Source organism: Leucoraja erinacea, chromosome 22 (genome assembly GCF_028641065.1).
Source record: "Leucoraja erinacea ecotype New England chromosome 22, Leri_hhj_1, whole genome shotgun sequence".
NCBI classification, from domain to species: Eukaryota; Metazoa; Chordata; class Chondrichthyes; order Rajiformes; family Rajidae; genus Leucoraja; species Leucoraja erinaceus.
Window position 1 is genome coordinate 13,679,625 of NC_073398.1, and position 22,591 is coordinate 13,702,215.

The 22,591-nt window shown below is 41.8% G+C and overlaps 1 protein-coding gene across 3 annotated transcripts in view; it reads right to left on the reverse strand.

Annotated features, from left to right (window-relative positions):
- LOC129707991 (mucin-2-like) overlaps window positions 1-22,591 on the reverse strand; it is a 149,877-nt gene that overhangs the window by 33,470 nt on the left and 93,816 nt on the right. Inside the window, exons 51-60 of one of the 3 annotated variants that reach the window (XM_055653526.1) lie at window positions 17,959-18,015; window positions 16,705-17,096; window positions 15,546-15,717; window positions 15,043-15,275; window positions 13,200-13,383; window positions 12,893-13,097; window positions 11,206-11,381; window positions 10,188-10,257; window positions 9,953-10,059; window positions 2,664-2,973 (exon numbers count right to left, since the gene is read on the reverse strand). In XM_055653526.1, coding sequence (XP_055509501.1) covers window positions 2,729-2,973; window positions 9,953-10,059; window positions 10,188-10,257; window positions 11,206-11,381; window positions 12,893-13,097; window positions 13,200-13,383; window positions 15,043-15,275; window positions 15,546-15,717; window positions 16,705-17,096; window positions 17,959-18,015 — 1,841 coding nt within the window. In that variant the 3' untranslated portion in view covers window positions 2,664-2,728. Of the gene's footprint in view, window positions 1-2,480; window positions 2,974-9,952; window positions 10,060-10,187; window positions 10,258-11,205; window positions 11,382-12,892; window positions 13,098-13,199; window positions 13,384-15,042; window positions 15,276-15,545; window positions 15,718-16,704; window positions 17,097-17,958; window positions 18,016-22,591 lie in introns of those variants that run through there. The other 2 variants (XM_055653525.1, XM_055653527.1) reach the window with 2 other exon arrangements.

Below are 22,591 nucleotides of genomic sequence, written 5' to 3' on the forward strand. Positions count from 1 at the left end.
TTATGAAGGTATGAGGACTGAGCTGATCAAAGTTGACTGGGATAGCAGACTCAAGAATAAGACGGTACATGAGCAGTGGTGTACGTTTAAGGGTATACTGTATAATCTTCAAGAAAAATTTATTCCTATGAAGAAAAAAAGGGGTAAGGGTAAGAACAGTCAGCCATGGCTCAGTAAAACTATAAAGGATAGTATCCGGCTGAAAGCAAGGGCATATAAGGTAGCCAGAGATAGTGGGAGGGTAGAGGATTGGGAAGCATTTAAAGGTCAGCAAAAAATAACTAAGAGATTAATTAAGACGGGGAAAATAGACTATGAAAGGAATTTAGCGAACAACATAAAAACTAATAGTAAGAGTTTTTATAGCTATATAAAAAGAAAAAGGGTGGCTAAGGTGAACGTTGGTCCATTGGAGGGTGAGACTGGAGAGTTGTTGGTGGGGAACATGGAAATGGCAAAGGCATTAAACGAGTATTTTGTATCAGTCTTCACCATAGAAGACACAAAAAATATTCCAACGCTGGATAAACAGGGGGCGGTAGGAATGGAGGAGCTAAATACTATTAAGATCACCAAGGAGGTGGTATTAGGGAAATTAATGAGACTGAAGGAGGATAAATCCCCTGGGCCTGATGGATTACATCCAAGGGTCTTGAGGGAGATAGCGGTGGGGATTGTGGATGCATTGGTGATAATTTTCCAAAACTCCCTGGAGGCAGGAACGGTCCCAGTGGATTGGAAAATGGCCAATGTAACACCTATATTTAAAAAAGGAAGTAAACAGAAGGCGGGTAACTATAGACCGGTTAGTCTAACATCGGTGGTGGGTAAAATGTTAGAGACAATTATTAAAGAAACACTAACGGGGCACTTGGATAAACATGACTTCATCGGACAGAACCAGCATGGTTTTGTGAAGGGGAAGTCCTGTTTAACGAATCTGCTCGAATTCTTTGAGGAAGTAACAACCCGGGTGGATAAAGGGGAACCGGTGGATGTGGTATACTTGGACTTCCAAAAGGCTTTTGACAAGGTGCCACATAAGAGACTATTGCTAAAAATAAAAAATTATGGGATTGGGGGTAATATATTAGCATGGGTAGAGGATTGGCTAACAAATAGGAAGCAGAGAGTGGGGATAAATGGTTCATACTCGGGATGGCAACCGGTAACTAGCGGGGTTCCGCAAGGGTCGGTGCTGGGACCCCAGTTGTTCACAATTTATATAAATGATTTGGAGGAGGGAACCAAGTGTAATATATCAAAATTTGCGGACGATACAAAAATGGGAGGAAAAGTAGGGGATGAGGAGGATAGGAAGAGTCTGCAAAAGGATATAGATAAGCTAGGTGAGTGGGCAACAACGTGGCAGATGAAATTTAATACTAATAAATGTGAAGTCATTCACTTTGGGAAAAAAAATGATAGGGCAAGTTATTTTCTAAATGAGGAGGAGCTGCGTTGTAATGCAACGCAAAGGGATCTAGGGGTATTAGTACATGAATCACTGAAAGTTAGTATGCAGGTGCAGCAAGCAATCAGGAAGGCCAATGGAGTTTTGGCCTTTATTGCTAGGGGGATTGAGTATAAAAACACGGAGGTCTTGCTGCAGCTGTACACAGTATTAGTGAGACCACATTTGGAATACTGTGTACAGTTCTGGGGTCCATACTTAAGAAAGGATGTACTAGCCCTGGAGGCAGTGCAGCGAAGGTTTACAAGATTAATTCCTGCAATGAGGGGATTGACATATGAGGAAAGGTTAAGTAGGCTGGAACTCTACTCTTGGAGTTTAGAAGAATGAGAGGCGATCTCATTGAAACATATAAGATCGTGAGGGGCCTTGATCGGGTGGATGCACCGAGGATGTTCCCAATGATCGGGGAAACTAGAACTAGGGGACATAGTTGCAGAATAAGAGGGGGCTCTTTTAAAACTGAGATGAGGAAGAACTTCTTCACCCAGAGGGTGGTTAATTTATGGAATTCACTGCCCCAGGGAGCAGTGGAAGCAGAAACTTTAAATATATTTAAGACTAAAATAGATGGTTTTTTAGCTGCCAAGGGGATAAGGGGCTACGGGGAGAGGGCAGGGATATGGACCTAGGTATGGTTAGTATAGTAAGACCTGAGTGATCTCCTGGACAAGTGTCGATCGCCTGGATTGGGGTCGGAGAGGAATTTCCCGGATTTTTTTCCCGAATTGGACCTGGGTTTTTATCCGTTTTTTTGCCTCCCCCAGGAGATCACGAGGTTCTTGGGGTGGAGAGGGGTGATAGCGGTATAAGGGGGAGGGTAGTGTCTTGTGTTCTGTGTCTTGTGTCTACTGTTTGTGGGTAAGTGTGTCTGTTTAGTGTTCAGCCATGAGCGAATGGCGGTGCGGGCTCGACGGACCTGGTGGTCTACTCTCGCACCTACTTTCTATGTTTCTATATTTCTACCCAAAGAAAATCCACGTAGTCACAGGGAGAATGTACAAACTCCATACAGACAGCACCTGTGGTCAAGATTGAACCTGGGTCTCTGGCACGTAAGGCAGCAACTCTACTGCTGTGCCACTGTGTCACCCCTAAAGTAACTCAGCAGGTCAGGCTATCAGTCTGAATAATGATCCTGATCCAAAACATCACCCATCCAAGTTCTCCAGAGATGCTGCCCGACATGTTGAGTTACTCCGTCACTTTGTATCCTTATATGCAAACAGACTTGGTGCAATATACAAATGGCTGTTACTTACTAATTGTAGAGCTGGTGGTTGTTGCTGTTGTTGTTGGTGGTGTTGTTGGCGGTGTTGTTGGTGTTGTTGTTGGTGGTGTTGTTGGTGTCGTTGTGATTGTTGTTGTGATTGTTGTTGGGGTTGTTGGCATTGTTGTTGGCGTCATTGTTTTTGTTGTGGTTATTGGCGTAGTTGTTGTGGTTGGTGTTGACGTTGTTGGTGCTGTTGTCATTGTTGTTGTTGGCGTTGATATTATTTCTACAGAGTAAGAAAATCATTTCAACTAATTGTATTGATTGTCATTGACTACGTTTTACCATTCATAATTGTATCATTATCACTGTTTGAATGTGAGATCTCCGGTAATGTAGCCTCCTGTCGATAAAAACATTAAAAAAGCAGGAGCAGAATGGTCCAGTTACCCTCTTCAGGCTGCTCCTCCCGTCAATACGATCATGGATGATCCAATCTTGGCCTTAACCTAATTTACCATGCTCGATTAAATAGATTACGTATCTGTCAATCTTCACCTTGAATACATTCAACAATTCTGTCTCCAAAGCACTCTTGAGATAGAGAATTCCAAGAGTTTGCAACACTTTGAGAGGAAATTTCTCCTCCGTTCATCTGAAATGGATAACCCCTCATTCTGAAATTACATCCACTTCTCCCCGCTAACCCTTACATCCTCTCAGCATCCACCCTGTGAATGCCCCTCAGGATGTTATTTGTTTCTGAAAGGTAGACCCTCAATATTGTACATCCAATGAGTATAGAGCCAACCTGCTCAACCTATTTTATGTAATTCCTTAGGAAAGTGGGATGAAGAAATTAAGCTTGAAAAAGAAATACACGGTTCCAAGGCTACATAACTACTATAAACAAAAATAGTAAGATTAAACGAGAACTTCCCAGTTTGAAGTTTGATCTGTATTTTATGAGGAGTTACGATGAGGGATTACGTGAAGAACCCGCTCAGCGCGCATGCACGGTATACTTCCAAGCAGCAGTGTGGAATCACAGATAGACACAGTTATTTGAAGTAAACATAGTAAAGAAAAGGAGACATCAGTTATTAGTTTGATCTATACAATGAGGGTGGGAGCGGAGGGCACGTAATCCCTCATCGTAACTCCTCATAAAATACAGATCAAACTTCAAACTGGTAAGTTCTCGTTTAATCTTACTATTTTACTTCGGAGTCACGTGAGTGACTACGTGAAGACTTCAAAGCTCTGTGATTTCAAATTGTGTAATAGTTTTATTTCATTCACTGCCGAAGTTCTTGAGGGAGGAAGTGTTATGGTAATCAACCAATGAATCTGTTTTTCGAGAAACAAAAAAGGTATTTATTAACAATAACAAAATAATTGCTCCCCCGGGCTTGAATTAAATATTTGCAGCTTGTAATATTTTCTCTGCAAATAAATCAGGTTTTGTCAACGGCTTGTTGTAAAAAGTTCTGAATGTCGTTTCCCTCGACCATCCTGCTGTATGCAGAATATGGTCAACCGGTACGTCCATTCTCTCGGCCGTTGATGTAGATGCTGCCCTAGTGGAATGAGATTTAAATGTATTAGTATCTATTCCGGCAGCCTTCAGTACCTGTTTGAGCCATTTTGAAATGGTTTGGCTCGTTACCCGGCCATGAGGTTTTCTTGTGGCTGACCCATAAGGCTTTTTCACTCCCTCTGATATTGTGGGTTGTATCTATGTAATGTTGTAGATGGGTCACGACACACAACCCTGGCTCTGGTGGGTAGGCCCGGAATACCACTACTGGATTAGCTGTTCCTGTTTCCTGGCAGTACTTCTCCCATTTTTTGATGCTGGTTAAGTACTGCCTCTGGTGGATGTTCGAAGGGATGCCGACATGGTGGTGATGGTTTGTTCGGAAAATCCCAATTCCAGATAAGGTCTGTTCAAAACCTGCAACCCAGGAGTTTAATTTTCTCATGGCATGGGTGGTTTATGCCTGATACTGGGTGAGTTAATAATCCTGGATCACTGGGAAAAACCATTGGTGATTCAACCACCATGTCATGCAGAACTGGGAACCATGGCTGTGTAGGCCAGTCAGGCACCATCAAAATACCAGAAGCAGAGTCCATCTGTATTTTGCGAAGTACCCGACTGATGAGGCAGAAGGGAGGGAAAGCAAAGAAGAAGAAATTTCCCCAATCCAGCGTGAAGGCATCTACCGCTGCTGCCTCTGGGTCTGGTTCCCAAGCGACATACATAGGTACCTGGTGATTTAGCCTTGATGCAAATAAATCGATATCTGGCGTTCCATATTGCTTAGTAACTTCAGCAAATACTTTAGGGTTTAACATCCATTCGATGTTGTCATTCAATTTGCGTGACCTGGTGTCTGCTACTGTGTTTAGCTTACCTGGTAGGTAAGTAGCTGATAGCCAAATATGTCTTTCGACACACCACTGCCAAATCATGTTGACCAATTTGTCGCATGATAATTTTATGCCGCCCACATGGTTAATATAAGTACTATCAATTTGTAACTGAACATGCAAGTGCTGCATATTAGATACATATGCTTTTAAACCATAAAAGGCGCCCAACATCTCTAGATAGTTAATGCCCAGTGTAAGTAGCAATGATGACTCTAGGTTAGTCCATCTACCACCTGTGCTGGATATGGAGTTAGTCGCTCCCCAGCCTTGAGCACTGGCATCTGTTTGAATAACTAAAGTAGGGTTAGTGATGATGATAGGGCTGAAACTATGCCAAACATTTTCTGCCCACCACTGTAGCTTTGATATTGCTTCAGTGGGTAATTTCATGACACGATCATAGTGACCTGTATGTCGTTTTAGTGCCCGTACCTTTGCTCTCTGTAACTTTTGATAGTGCAAAGGTCCGAATTGTGTAGCCGGAAATGCTGCTACCATTTTCCCAATTACTCTTGCTACTAGTCGAATAGTTGGTCGCTCGTTGACCATTAAATTGTTACATGATTGTGCTAATTCAATCATTTTTTCCTTTGGCAAGGTAATAGTCATATGGACTGAGTTATTTGTGAAGCCCAGGTAGTCCATGATAGTGGATGGCTTCAACTTGGATTTATCTGGATGTAGGACGAACCCCAGAATTTCGAGGAGCTGTTTTGTAGCTGATACTGCTGCCACAGCCAATTCCTTCATTTTCCCTACTATCAGAATATTATCCAGATATGCCATGACAATATGTTTTTGTTTTCTTAGTATTGCCATGGCTGGTTTCAATATTTTGGTGAATAATCTTGGGGCTGAAGTTAGACCATTGGGCAATGCTTTGTACTGTCATTACTGTCCCATCCAGATACATTTTAGGTATATGCGATGATCCTTGTGTATGGGTACTAGATAGTAAGCATCTTTAAGATCAATGCTTGCCATGAAGTATCCTTTGGAAATCAGTTGTTTGGCAGTAACAAATGTCTCCATTTTGAAATGTATATACTTAACAAACTTATTTTGTGATGTTAAATCAATGATGATGCGACATCCACCATCTTTTTTGGTTTTAGTGAATATATTCGATACAAATTCCAAAGGTTCATGTTTGGTCTTTTCGATGACCCCCTTTGTGATAAGTCTCACCAGTTCAGCTTGTCCCTCACGTTTCTCTTTGACTGAGGGAGAAAATACCCTTTGGGGCCAATGTTGAACTAGCGGCGATTTTTCTGACATGAATTGTATTTTATATCCACTAATGCTGTTGAGTATATACTTGTCACTCGTGACAGTACCCCATGCTTCTTTGAACAAGTGTAATCTCCCCCATGTTAGTAAAGAACCATTACTCTCTATATGCTGGCAGCAACCAGACCCACCTACCTCCATGGTTATTGGTGTTTCTTCTGTTTTCTCATGTCCTTGAAGGCTTTGTTTGTCTGACGTGCTGGCGATGTTGGGGGGTGGCGCATTTTCCATGGGGTCCGCTCTGGGCCCTGATCTAAAAAAGATCTTTGGGGATAAAATGCGGTCCCCGAGCTTTCACAAGTCCCATATTGAGGACGTCGACTGGTGGATGCCATGGGGTGCTGCCGCTTGGGTATTATAGGTCTTGGTTTGCTCGTCCCGGGGCCTGCCCTCATGAGGCTGAAAGTTTTCGATGCCTCTTCCATGTCCCTTACTTTTTAGGTGAGGTCCTTCCCGAATAACAGAACGTCCGTCTCTGCAGCTGGGGCTTTGCATAACCCAGCAAATTTGGGATTGAGGGCAGGTCTTATGATTTCCCGCCGGAAGTTGTTAATTTCAAACTGAGTGTTGCACATCAATGCCAGTACATCCTGCTGGCAGGTATCCATGTCCGTGCTGTCCACAGAATGAGCAAAGGCTGTGATGGCCGACGTCAGGAGCCTTAGGATCCGCTGTAGCTTGAGTTCATAGTTATGCATGTGTGACCCCACATGCCCCCAGATTTGGCTGTTCACAGTCAGCACTCTGAGGGCCTCACAGTTCTTTGGTGCTGTGTAAAGATCTAGCGCCACAGAAACCACCTTCTCCTGCAAGGGCTTATTCGAAAGATGATTTATGCTGGCCGCCAGTTTCGGTTCCAGCGGTCTTCCAGCACGTGGGGTTGCTACATAGCGGTCCACCACACCCAGCAGCTCTTCCTGCTCCTGCACCCCTTGCATACTCCCGATCTCGTCCGCCAGCCCCTGTTCCAGCCCAGCCCAGCCCTGGTCACCAATGCTAGCCTCCAGTAATGAGGGAGCAGAGGGCAGTACACAAGACACTGTGGAGGGGGTGCCTGATCTCCCTCCACGAGAGCGCTCTTTCTGCGCATCCCGCTGGAGCTGCTCCAATAGCTGTTGGATGCAGCTCAGGCGGCTGTCTCTCCTCCGTTTAGGTGGAGACATGTCCTCTTCCGACAAATCGGAACTCACCGGCCGGTTGGTTTTCCTGGTGGATTTTTTCCCAGTCCGCTGTTCAGGTGTTAGCGGGACTGGGCTTGGCTTGGTGTCGGGGATGCTGGTGCGCTCTATGAGCGGTCCAGCCGCCTATTGCTGCCACCCTGAGATTGAGCGGGGGGCAGTTCTCTTTCAGAGCTTTTTCTTGAGTGTACTCATTTCTATATGCAGAAAACACATACACAACTCTCCTTCTCCGTTAGACTCCTTTCCACACCTCAGTGTACTTACCTAACGGTCCGTTTTTTAAATTGCAGCGGGAGAGCCTAACTCCAGCTGCCGCCGCTTGTTGCACTGCTGGCGTAATGCCGCGCATGCGCGCTGAGTGGGTTCTTCATGTAGTCACTCACGTGACTCCGAAGTAAAACACAACCGCTGTACTTGCATTTGGAGCAGTGAAAGATGGTCAATCAGATGAAACAATCAAACCAGGATGACCTGAGGAAAATGGTTCAATTGATTCCACGATATTATTTTACATTCATAGTGTTAATATTGAAGGGAGAACATTTTTAATAACTGAAGATGTGTTATTTATTAGGAATAACACCTCAATGCACCATTTTCACTCGGAGCTTCACAAATCAGAAATGTGATAATAAATATTCCTAATTTTGGATTCCATCCTGCTAAGGATAATCAGCAAGATAAATACTGGAAGCAAATTACAAGGAAAATAGGTTTCGATAGAAGAATGAAAGGCTTACTTCACGACCTACTCACAGAGCAATCACAACATTGCACAAGTGGAAAGGGGCTTTACATGATTACAAGTCACCATTACTTACCAGGTACATAGCTGGTGGTTGGTGTGGCTTTGGTCAATTTCTCTGTGGCTGTTGTTTTTGTCGATCATGAAAAAAACATTTCAACCACTTCTGAGGTTTTATTTGTCTCCTTCAGTTTTTAGGACACTGTCGTATGATGCAAAACTGAGGCCTCTAACCTACCACCTATGTAGGAAAGTCACTTCAGTGGAGAATTGCTGGACCTTTGAATGTAAAGTATGTATTACAATGGAGTGAATCGAGAGCTACTGATGATTAGTTTATTTCTCATGGAGATTTTAACCTAATAAAAATACCTAATCTGGATAAAGTAAGAACACTAGTAAAAAAATCACCTTCTGATTTATTTTCTTGCATCTAGCTTTAGTGTTACCAAATGAGGAATCTCCCACTATTTCATTAAAGATGCGTGTATTTAAATAATATTGTAACAGCTGCAAAAGTGGGAGATTCAAAAGATAAGATATTTTCCTTTATATGACAATGTTGATGAGGACTTATTTATCTGGGTCACTGGCTTGCCATGTAAAAGCCAGAATGTATGAACTGAATTGTTATTCATTATTAGTTTTCCAGCCATGTTTACAGCAAAAAATCATTACCATCATCATGCCTTATAATGCAATGTATGACAGTGAGCACAACTTCTACTGAATTGTGGATGGCCTTTGCCTCGCTAGGAGCTCATCTGCCCTTTGACAGGTCTTGTTTTTGGTCCTGCTGGGGGTTCACTTGGCAAATCAGGCAATGGAAACGGTTTAGTCGCCTACTATCCGACCATGGAACAGGTAGCACGGGATTACATGGTACCCATGGCGGGGGGAACTTCCCCCGACCTGACAACTAATAAATAAGAATCATTGATAATACTCCTTTATTAATCTAATTGGCACACTTGCAGTTCTCCTTCTGCCACTGAAGACATTTGATAAATATATCAGATCTACTAATGTGTCAAACTTAACCACAATTCCATGTTCAAGACCATTGCAATTACAGTTGAGAGTAAGTATGAAAAGAAAATAGTTGTCCCTATTTTGAGAATTAGTCGCATGAAATATTTCTCCAAGATATCTTCACCAAGTAGCAACACCAAGAATAGGTGGCTCACAGCGCCAGAGACCTGCGTTCCATCCTGACCTCGGGTGCTATCTGCATGGTATTTGCTTGTTCTCCCTGTGACTGTGTGTGTTTCCTCTGAGTTCTCCGGTTTTCTCCCATATCCTAAAGATATGTGGGTTTTCTAGGTTAATTGGCCTCTGTAACCTGTCCCTAGTATGCAGGGAGTGGATGTGGGATAACATATAACTAGTGTGAACAGGTGATCGAAGGTCGCCTTGGACTCAGTTTGCTGAAGGGCCTGTTTCCACGTTGTTTGTCGAAACCAAAAATAACTATCCATTAGCTGCGTCCCGCTAAACAATTGAGCATTATGGGATGTATACAATCACATCCCACTGGAGCCTGCAGATATTCCTAATGTATACAACAAACAATGCAAAAACAATTGAAACTTAAACTTCAATAAACCTACTTTCACAAAAAGGAACACATTTGGACCTGTCTTCAGAAAAGACCAATCCATCTGGACAAAAGCAGCCTTCCACAGCTGGGTTGAACATCTCTCCAGCTTTCACCACACTAGAGGAAGAGATAGAGGCTTTGATTTAATTTTACAATCAAAAACAAGGATTTAATAAAATAATATTATAGTTCATGACTGACATGGATATGAATTTTTAGTTGGAACATGCGAGCATTATACTTACTTATGTTCACAATAGTCACTGTTATTCCTTGCACATGGCTTGTATACTAAACCTTCATCACAGATATAATCTTTGGAATTTAAAAAAAAGTGCATCAGTGCAGATATGGACAAAATGTCTAAGTAAAAAGGCATTCAATTTAAATATATATCATCAAAAACTTCTGTCATGTTAGCAAAAGTCTTGTATATCCAAATCTTCATCTTACACATACCTGGAATCCCGCTTTCACCAAATAAGACATGAAACCTCTAATGAAGGTTTTATATATCCGACGCAAGGTTACAAAACAGATTTTAGACATCCTGAATCCTCTCAATTAAGAATTGATAAGTAGGCTGAAGATATAAAGTACTCAAAGTGTAAACCACTCAAAGATGTAATGCTGAGGGTTTAAAGCGCACATGAGCTCACATTGAGAATATTGTGAGCAATTCTGGGCCCAATATCTGAGGAAGAATGTGCTGGCATTAGAGAGGGTCTAGAGGTGGTTTACAAGAATGGCCCCAGGGATGATTGGGTTGACATATGAAGAGTGGCTCAAGGTCTGTACTCGTTGGAATTCAGAATGATGATGGGAAACATCATTGAGACATACCAGATAACGGAAGTCCTAGATAGAGTGAACGTGGAAGGAATGTTTCCAGTAATGGGAGAGTCTAGAAACAGAGGGCACAGCTTCAGAATAATAGGACGGACTGCAGGAGGAATTTCTTTAGCCAGAGAGTGGTGAATCAGTGGACTTAAGCAGAGATGATAGGTTCTGAATTTATAAGGTAATGAAAAGTTATGGGGAGAAGGCAGGAGAATGGGGTTGAGAGGAAAAGCTGGATCAATCATGACTGAATGTCCTAATTCTACCTTATGGTCTTTAAACCATTGGTCCAAGAAGAGTATTCATTTTTGTTATTTTGGTTAGAAACTGTTTTTTGTATCTTGTCATGTTTCCTCTGTATCTGACAGTAAATATATCTGTTTTCATAAGCACCTAATTATCATCCAAATTTGGGATACTTACTGCATTTTCCATTTGTGTAATTCCTCCAATCCACACACACCCCCACACTTGCACAGGCGGCAGCAGCAGCTTCCAAGCTACTACAGTCAGCAGTGGAATTGAGAACACAGTGGTCAAAGTCACAACTATTGACAAACCGCTTAAGGTCGATCTTCCTTCTGCATTCTCCAAATGGTCTGAATAAAGAAAAAAAAGAAAAATTACAGGAGATAAAAGAGATGAAAATAAAATAATTTGTCACAAACTAACTCTAATAATTTATCACTAACTGTCTTATCTATTCAACCTGAAAAACTAGACAATTAAAATTGAAGCTAATAGAAAATTATGTATTTAGTTGTGTTGATACAACTTTGGTTTTAGTTTACTGATCCTGAGTTTGCTCATCATACAAAGTAAACTGAAACAGGTTTCTGGATTAGTCTCAGATTGAAAGTGCAACGTATAATGCAAGCAATTACTGATGACTTCCGCCAATTTGCTTACTAATTTGTTTAACTTAATTCTCCAGCTTCCTCTGGCAGATTTTTGAATACTTGAATCGCATATGACACCATGTGAGCTTTGTATACATTGACCTCATCATGTGGCTGTGGAATCCTAAGAGGGAGGGGAGTAGTTTAGGGTCTCAACTGAAACTATGGCGACAGTTTAATTTAGAGATACAGCATGGAAACAGGCCCTTCGAACCCATCAGGTCCGCATCGACCAGCAATCCCAGCATATTAACATTATCCTGCACACACTAGGGACATTGTTTACATTTACCAAACCAATTTGCCTACATACCTGTACATCTTTGGAGTTTGGGAGAAAATTGAAAATTGCAGAGGAAACCCACACAGCTCACGGGGAGAACATATAGACTACGTACAGATAGCGCCCATAGTCGGGATCGAGCCCGGCTCTTTGGCGATCTGCTGCTACCTCTGAGATTAGTTCACTAATCCCAGGAGTGAACTAATTTAGTGTGGCACAGTGTGATTAGTTCTCAGGAGATCTCAGGAGATTAAGGAAGATTGGAGGCAGCAAGCAGAGGTGGTTAAGCAATTGCCCTGGGGCTGAGCATGTGCTAGTGCCTTGGGGTTTAGCACAAAGCCATAAGTAGTTGAATATAATGGAAGATATGTCAAGTGTGCATCTTCTAAAGGTCATCTCAGTCAACATCCAATTTGACAAGGGTATTAAGGACCCACTCTGCGTACACAATAGGAATAATGTCTGCTTGAAGCAAATGATAACAGCAACACCCTGCATTTACACCACCAATACAGTAAACACATTTTGCAAGAATCTTAACATTTAAAATGATCCTGAACCACACGAGAAGATACAAAAGGTGTCCAAAAGCATCAAAAGTTATAAAGAGTTTCTGAAAAGGGGGAGAGATCATAAGAAGCAGGGCTTTAGGTATTAACGTCAGAGGGCTCAATGTGAATTCATGGCTGCCATTTTCAGTGCAAGAAATGTGCGGGAAATTATCTGAAACTGCAACATTCCCTCAGTTCAGGACTGGATTGTCAAACTGGATATTGTGCTCACGTTTGTGATTTAGAGGCAAGAGTTATACTTAATGAGCCCTAGATAATTAGAGAGAGGAGAAGACGGAATAAATGCAGATGGATGTGCAAATCATCACAATCAGTTATCCTGAAATAAAATAAATGGCAAGAATGAGGTCACTTACTCTCCATGAATGATATCACAGATTGTTTTCACACCGGGGCATGTTGGTGGAGGAAGAGGGGGTCTACAGTGAACATTAGTGGGAGCTGAATCACAGTAAGGTTTACTGCGATCATCAACTTTCCAATCAAATGCAGTTTTGTGACAACAGTCAGAAGGCTCAACTTTGCCATTTTTTCTAATGCATTGGTCTGCAGAGCAGGATCCTAAAAAAGAGATATTATGTTATGAATCAAATTAAGGCACAAATTAGTAAGATTTTGGAATGTATGAATTTATACAACTTTATGGAGTCTTAGAATTCATACCGCATTGGCCTTGAGTGTTGTTAAAGAAGTATTTTTCAGGTACTCTGATCTTAAAGGCATTACGGAGAGCATTAATTACTGTTCGAATGTCAGGAATAAAAATACGTGTGCTGGAGCCTAATTTTGTAATGCTAAATCCTTTTGAATTGTAGGGAAGTTTCACGTTTATTCCATTGACTGTTAACTGTGAAAGGAAAAATATAATAACTATGAAAATTAACACAAGATACAAAAAACATGTTGTATGGTGTTTTGATCATGTCTATATTTGATGCACATTATAGAATTAATATGCCATAAAGTAGTTTCTGGCAATAAAATAAATTGTTCACTTCAAATAATTTGTCAAACAGCTCTACAGTTAATGTGTTCAAAAATGAATGTGCAGAATATAATTTAACGTGGTTTGTTTTGTTATGTCACAAATTATTTTGTAAGTCAAGGTCTTTGCCATATTATCAGACAGTGAAATGAAAAAAAATAAATCAAGACCCTCATGATGATATCGGGGCAACACAGTTTTGCTTCATTTTTAAAGTTCTTATATTGGATGTGGGTGATCCCAACATTTAATGTCCAGACTTAACTGCTTTCAAGAAGGTGGCAATGACCGTATTGAGCAGCTGCAGTTAATGTGTCGAAGGCTCCGTGGGGACATGCTGGGCACAGGTTTGGGATGGTTTTCACAGACTGTTTGGCAAGTTACTGCCTTACATTTGCAAATGTTACACATTGCTTGATGATATGAATAATTAGAGTAGTGCATTAGGCTACTATGTCCCATTGTTTTTGATTATTATTGTATCAAAATTAATCAGGGCAACAGAGTAGCCCTTCGCTCTCCTGACCTATGCCTTGCAAATGGTGGAAAACCTATAAGGTGACAGAATCAAGTAGATTCTTCCTCACTTTCACCTCATATTTTGAATCATCCGGGGGCCAGATTAATCATAAGTGAGCAAGAACTGGAGTGAACTTTACCAGTTTTGCCACATTTAAACTAAAGATCACTACCTGTGCTGCCCACATCATATGAAATGAATTGAAGAAGCGAACAAAGCCTTGGTTAAACACAAATCCCAGCAACACTTAAGGGCCTGTCCCACTTACGCGACTTTTTCGGCGACTGCCGGCACCCATCAATAGGTTGTTACAGGTCACCGAAATTTTTCAACATGTTGAAAATCCAGCGGAGACCAGAACAAGGTACGACTCTTTGGGCGACTACTGACGACCATACAGGCTTAACCCTGCGACATGTCGCCTGTATGGTGGTGAGTAGTCTCCTAGTCACTCAAAGAGTCGTAGCGTCTTGCTGGTCTCCGCTGAATTTTCAACACGTTTAAAATTTTTGCCGACCTATGACGGGTGCCAGCAGTCGCCAAAAAAGTCACGTAAGTGGGGCAGGCCCTTTAAGCAATTCTATGCACCTTAGATTTAGAAAGGCATATTGGCTTTGGAGGCAGCAAATTGTGAATTTATCAAATTGATACTTGGACTAAATTATGAGGCAAGATTATATACACTCTACAGAAAGTCTAAGGCTGGGTGAAAAATCAAACCAAACGTTATAGGATGCATGTAGCAAACTCATCTGCACACACAATGTGGTAATAGTTTGGAATTTCTTGCAATTGCCAATTGATGTGAAAACTTCTAGTTAACAACTCTTAATACAAAGTTAATAGATTTTTGTTAACTAGAAGTCTTGAGTGAAGTCGGACAATTGTAGGTTGAATGGAGTTAGATCAGTCTTGGTATTTTACATGCAGATCAAGCTTAAGAACCAAATTGACTGCATATTTCTAACTTAGAATATTGGTAACAATGTAAAGGAACTCACCACATATTCTCCCCCAGTTGAAATATGCACAACGTTTCCATTATAAGAGATAATTAGGCCTTTTGGGCAAGAGTTCTTTATGAAGGGGATGCAAAAATAATTATCCACCAGAACTGAGAAATTGTACTTTGGGATTTTTTCTTCCACTAGTGTATATGTGCAGTTACCAAAGAAGTCATATGACAAACCGCCAAATGTGGTATAATGAGGGTCTCCCCATACATCACATTCACCTAGAAATAAATAAGAATAAAATGTAAAAAAGTCTCAGTGTCAATAGGATGGTTTTTCCACCTTTTGGTGGGGGATGTAAAACAGACAAGATTGGATCAGCTGGACTTTAAGTAGTCAGTGCATTGTAAATTCCAATAAATAGAAACTGGACAGCAATGGTGATCAACCCATTTACATCTGTTTTTTGTTCCAACCAAAGGTGAAAACACTTCCCATGATTTATAGTAACTTCAATTTAGCAGTCATTTGAATAAATTTGTGATACTAACATTCACATTCCCACTGCTCACAACATCCGTTTTCGGTGCGAACTTTCACAGGCTCAATATTATTACCACATTTTGGTTTACCCAACTCTGGACAGATAACGGGCTCGATTTTATACGTATCTCCTTTCATACAGGTAACAATTGTGCAGTTGTCCTGCCATGATTCCAAACACTAGAAGGAACATTATAAATAAAATAATTAAAACTTGACACACTTTACTAAAGCAACCATTGTGCAACTCTGGCAGTTTAAAATTCTACAGGACATGATAGGCCGTGTTCATGCTGCCAAAGTTGGCATATGGGGCTAGTCCCATTTGCCTGCATTTGGCCAACAGCCCTCATAACCCTTCCTATGTGTCCAAATGCATTTTAAAAGTCGTAAGGCCCTGTCCCACTGTCCCAAGTTGCAAGTTTTCCCCCTTGATTCGAACTCGGAGAATTACAGTAATAGCCATTCGTAGGTATTCGGGGCTATTTTATTAACTCGTGGACATTTTTCAACACGTCCCGACTTACCTGATGCCCCGAGTTCCTACGGCTGGCATTACGAGCCGCTACGAAACATCTACGGACTCCTACGAGCTCACTACCGACATTCCCCAACATTCCCCGAGTTCGAATCAAGGGGACAACTCGGGAGAGTTTGTGAGTAACTCGGGAAAGTGGGACAGGGCCTTTAATTATGTCTACTTTTATAGCTTCCTCTGGCAGCTCATTCCAGCCTCTGAGGGAAAAGTCACCCCTGACGTTCCTCTTAATACCTCCCCTCTCACTTCAAGCCTAAGCATTCTAATTTTAGAATCATTTTTTGGGAAAAAAGACTGTGACTGTGCACTTTATCCATGCCCCTCATGATCTTATACACCTTAATAAGGTCACCCCTCACACCTCCTACGCTCCAAAGAAAAAGGTCCCACCCTATCCGACCCCAAAACCTTTCAAAATACAAACTTGTTAACATTGAATGTGTATAACAATATTAAGGTCTCTTCATAAATATTAAAATAATAATTTAATTGAGAAAATTCACATTATTTTTGAAACCTCCCAACTAAATTGCAGTTGCAGTTGATGACCAACATGACTAGATTTCCTTAATTATGCTTAATGCCTCACATATAATCATTTTTTTAAGAATTGTGTGAGATTTCCTTACCTTCCTTCGTGGGTATGAATTGCAAACACATGATTCCGGTGGACTGTATGTGACATTCTTGGATGGGGTCTCATAGATTGTGGGAATTATTGTGGTAGTACTCTGCTTTCGCTCACAGCACACTCTAATTCTATAATCCAGACACATGAGGCGATCCTTGGGACTCTGGTCAGTGTAATTGCAGATCAGCCCTTTCGTTCTATCACAAGTAACAATGTCCTGTGTTTTATTTATTGGTTGCTGTGGGAACTTGATAGCTTCGCAATTAATGTCACTTATTTTATAGGGACACATTGGGGGTAATTCTTCCAACAGTTCATAATCGCCTTTATCCTGAATAGATGGCGTATTGGTATTAAACCAGGATGACCATTCTCCATTGCAAAACAGTTCTGTGAAATAAAAGATGAGCCTATCAATATCGTCAAAGGCATACAAGCTCAGATGTTTGGTGGGTCATAGTGACGTGAAATCCTGGCCTCTTGCTCCAGTACCTGTTCTGACGTTAATCTGTTCTGAGATGGTTATTCCCCCTGGCTGCAAGGATGATATGTAAATTAACATGGCCAGTCTCAACCGAATTGTTAAAGCGCTTAAATTCACTGAACAAAATTGTACACTATTGAAGAGTCAGAATGAATCCAATTACGGTCATCTATGTCAAGTTAATGATGGATGCAAGCATCAGAAATTTCAAATTGATTTTGAAGTTTGTCCTCTTCTGCAGAAATGGGATGATATTGGATTGGAACGGAGTCTAGTTTACCATGGCAAAATGGTGCAAATAATCTGAAGCTGTCCTTTCAATATTACCTGGTTTTAAATGGCTGAGTATTGAGGCGAGTTTGAAAATTCAACTGTTACTGCAGAAATGAGGCCCAAGCTATTTTAGATGCACAACCTCATTGACATGCTTTGTTTGAAGGTAGAGTCTGACCTTCCCTCAGAATGATCTGCTTAGACTTAACACTGCAGGAGGCAGCTCCATCATATAATTACTTACATCATTTTCTGAAACTTTAGTTTTGGCAGAGTGGTGTAGGCAGGGGAATGGGCAGGGAACAGTTATGTTGAAAGGTCAATGTCAATGCCAGGAACATTGCCACTTAGTAATTAGATACCAAATGGGAGAAAGACTCAACATCAACTTTCTTGGGCATCATTGAAACCTGAATGGAGCTGACTGAGTCTCATTGGCCAAGTACTCAAATTACAGTGAAAGGCCTTACTGATACATGAAATATTGGTTGTTACCAGTAGTGGTGCTGTGAATAGGGGAACTTGTAGCAGTTGTCACTGTTGTATGCCATTCTAAATAAAACACAAAATAATCAATTAGTGGTAAGAAAGCAAAGTCAAAAGTTTTGATGAAACTTCAACTAAAAACTTCATGGATCCATCCTGAGTTAATTAAACAAATTTTTTTTTTTATAGACGCTAGTTGACTTTAATCCATTCAAGCCTAATGCAACCTCCCCAGCTGCCTGCCTTTGAATTGACATTATATGCTGGTTGCTTACAAACTACATTAGAATCAAAACCCCAAACCAAATTGGACTGATCCCTTCATTGCTTGATGTTGAGAAGGTCCCATCCCAGCCTGATCCCACCCCAGGTTCGATTTACTAGAAGTTAGAAGACTGAGCATGGATCTCACTGAAATGTGTAAAATCATGGACAGAGCATTAAAGGGGTTCCCAATGCAGGAGATGTCCACAACCTGGAGTCACAGATAGAGGCTATGAGTCGGACAATTGGGACTGAAGTAAAGAGAAATTTCTTAATCAGTATGGAATTCTCTATCACAGAAAGCAGTTAAGACATTCAAGAAGGAGGTTAGAAAAATTATGAATAACTCTAGAGCTCAAAGAAAGTAGAGAGAAAACACAGAACATGGTACTGAATCTGAGCCTGCTTCATCTTCAATATGATCATAGGCGCAGAATTAGGCCATTTGGCTCATTGAGTCTACTCCGCTATTCAATCATGGCTGATTTGTCTTTCCCTCTCAACTCCATCCTCTTGCCTTCACCCCATAATCTTTGACACCCTTAGGAACAAGGGCTTACATCGTAATGTCCGAGACATAGTTATAGTTTACAGCCCCCTCTATTTAATTGACTGGCCTTGGCAGAGACTTGCAGCTGCAAAGATTTATTGCAGCTGAAGAGTAAGTGCAGACGATGACCATGAAGTGTGGGCTGGATCCAGTGTTTCAGATCCATTATGGACATCCAAGGTTGAGGTAATTAGATTTTGTGGTCACCATTGAGATTGAGAATCGGGATGTGGTGAATATTTAACTTAATCTTACTATTTTACTTCGGAGTCACGTGAGTGACTACGTGAAGACTTCAAAGCTCTGTGATTTCAAATTGTGTAACAGTTTTATTTCACTCACTGCCGAAGTTCTTGAGGGAGGAAGTGTTATCGTAATCAACCAATGAATCTGTTTTTCGAGAAACAAAAAAGGTATTTATTAACAATAACAAAATAATTGCTCCCCCGGGCTTGAATTAAATATTTGCAGCTTGTAATATTTTCTCTGCAAATAAATCAGGTTTTGTCAACGGCTTGTTATAAAAAGTTCTGAATGTCGTTTCCCTCGACCATCCTGCTGTATGCAGAATATGGTCAACCGGTACGTCCATTCTCTCGGCCGTTGATGTAGATGCTGCCCTAGTGGAATGAGATTTAAATGTATTAGTATCTATTCCGGCAGCCTTCAGTACCTGTTTGAGCCATTTTGAAATGGTTTGGCTCGTTACCCGGCCATGAGGTTTCTTGTGGCTGACCCATAAGGCTTTTTCACTCCCTCTGATATTGTGGGTTGTGTCTATGTAATGTTGTAGATGGGTCACGACACACAACCCTGGCTCTGGTGGGTAGGCCCGGAATACCACTACTGGATTAGCTGTTCCTGTTTCCTGGCAGTACTTCTCCCATTTTTTGATGCTGGTTAAGTACTGCCTCTGGTGGATGTTCGAAGGGATGCCGACATGGTGGTAATGGTTTGTTCGGACAATCCCAATTCCAGATAAGGTCTGTTCAAAACCTGCAACCCAGGAGTTTAATTTTCTCATGGCATGGGTGGTTTATGCCTGATACTGGGTGAGTTAATAATCCTGGATCACTGGGAAAAACCATTGGTGATTCAACCAATATGTCATGCAGAACTGGGAGCCATGGCTGGCTGTGTAGGCCAGTCAGGCACCATCAAAATACCAGAAGCAGAGTCCATCTGTATTTTGCGAAGTACCCGACTGATGAGGCAGAAGGGAGGGAAAGCAAAGAAGAAGAAATTTCCCCAATCCAGCGTGAAGGCATCTACCGCTGCTGCCTCTGGGTCTGGTTCCCAAGCAACATACATAGGTACCTGGTGATTTAGCCTTGATGCAAATAAATCGATATCTGGCGTTCCATATTGCTTAGTAACTCCAGCAAATACTTTAGGGTTTAACATCCATTCGATGTTGTCATTCAATTTGCGTGACCTGGTGTCTGCTACTGTGTTTAGCTTACCTGGTAGGTAAGTAGCTGATAGCCAAATATGTCTTTCGACACACCACTGCCAAATCATGTTGACCAATTTGTCGCATGATAATTTTATGCCGCCCATATGGTTAATATAAGCCACCACCGTAGTATTATCAATTTGTAACTGAACATGCAAGTGCTGCATATTAGATACATATGCTTTTAAACCATAAAAGGCGCCCAACATCTCTAGATAGTTAATGCCCAGTGTAAGTAGTAATGATGACTCTAGGTTAGTCCATCTACCACCTGTGCTGGATATGGAGTTAGTCGCTCCCCAGCCTTGAGCACTGGCATCTGTTTGAATAACTAAAGTAGGGTTAGTGATGATGATAGGGCTGAAACTATGCCAAACATGTTCTGCCCACCACTGTAGCTCTGATATTGCTTCAGTGGGTAATTTCATGACACGATCATAGTGACCTGGATGTCGTTTTAGTGCCCGTACCTTTGCTCTCTGTAAATTTTGATAGTGCAAAGGTCCGAATTGTGTAGCCGGAAATGCTGCTACCATTTTCCCAATTACTCTTGCTACTTGTCGAATAGTTGGTCGCTCGTTGACCATTAAATTGTTACATGATTGTGCTAATTCAATCATTTTTTCCTTTGGCAAGGTAATAGTCATATGGACTGAGTTATTTGTGAAGCCCAGGTAGTCCATGATAGTGGATGGCTTCAACTTGGATTTATCTGGATGTAGGACGAACCCCAGAGTTTCGAGGAGCTGTTTTGTAGCTGATACTGCTGCCACAGCCAATTCCATCATTTTCCCTACTATCAGAATATCATCCAGATATGCCATGACAATATGTTTTTGTTTTCTTAGTATTGCCATGGTTGGTTTCAATATTTTGGTGAATAATCTTGGGGCTGAAGTTAGACCATTGGGCAATGCTTTGTACTGCCATTACTGTCCCATCCAGATACATTTTAGGTATCTGCGATGATCCTTGTGTATGGGTACTAGATAGTAAGCATCTTTAAGATCAATGCTTGCCATGAAGTATCCTTTGGAAATCAGTTGTTTGGCAGTAACAAATGTCTCCATTTTGAAATGTATATACTTAACAAACTTATTTTGTGATGTTAAGTCAATGATGATGCGACATCCACCATCTTTTTTGGTTTTAGTGAATATATTCGATACAAATTCCAAAGGTTCATGTTTGGTCTTTTCGATGACCCCCTTTGTGATAAGTCTCACCAGTTCAGCTTGTCCCTCACGTTTCTCTTTGACGGAGGGAGAAAATATGTTCAATGTTGAACTAGCGGTGATTTTTCTGGCATGAATTGTATTTTATATCCACTAATGCTGTTGAGTATATACTTGTCACTCGTGACAGTACCCCATGCTTCTTTGAACAAGTGTAATCTCCCCCCTGTTAGTAAAGAACCCTTACTCTCTATATGCTGGCAGGAACCAGACCCACCTACCTCCAAGGTTATTGGCATTTCTTCTGTTTTCTCATGTCCTTGAAGGCTTTGTTTGTCTGACGTGCTGGCGATGTTGGGGGGTGGCGCATTTTCCATGGGGTCCGCTCTGGGCCCTGATCTAAAAAAGATCTTTGGGGATAAAATGCGGTCCCCGAGCTTTCACCAGTCCCATATTGAGGACGTCGACTGGTGGATGCCATGGGGTGCTGCCGCTTGGGTATTATAGGTCTTGGTTTGCTCGTCCCGGGGCCTGCCCTCATGAGGCTGAAAGTTTTCGATGCCTCTTCCATGTCCCTTACTTTTTTGGTGAGGTCCTTCCCGAATAACAGAACGTCCGTCTCTGCAGCTGGGGCTTTGCATAACCCAGCAAATTTGGGATTGAGGGCAGGTCTTATGATTTCCCGCCGGAAGTTGTTAATTTCAAACTGAGTGTTGCACATCAATGGCAGGTATCCATGTCCGTGCTGTCCACACAACGAGCAAAGGCTGTGATGGCCGACGTCAGGAGCCTTAGGATCCGCTGTAGCTTGAGTTCATAGTTACGCATGTGTGACCCCACGAGCCCCCAGATTTGGCTGTTCACAGTCAGCACTCTGAGGGCCTCACAGTTCTCTGGTGCTGTGTAAAGATCTAGCACCTCAGAAAGCACCTTCTCCTGCAAGGGCTTATTCGAAAGATGATTTATGCTGGCCGCCAGTTTCGGTTCCAGCGGTCTTCCAGCACGTGCGGTTGCTACATAGCGGTCCACCACACCCAGCAGCTCTTCCTGCTCCTGCACCCCTTGCATACTCCCGATCTCGTCCGCCAGCCCCTGTTCCAGCCCAGCCCAGCCCTGGTCACCAATGCTAGCCTCCAGTAATGAGGAAGCAGAGGGCAGTACACAAGACACTGTGGAGGGGGTCTCCCTCCACGAGAG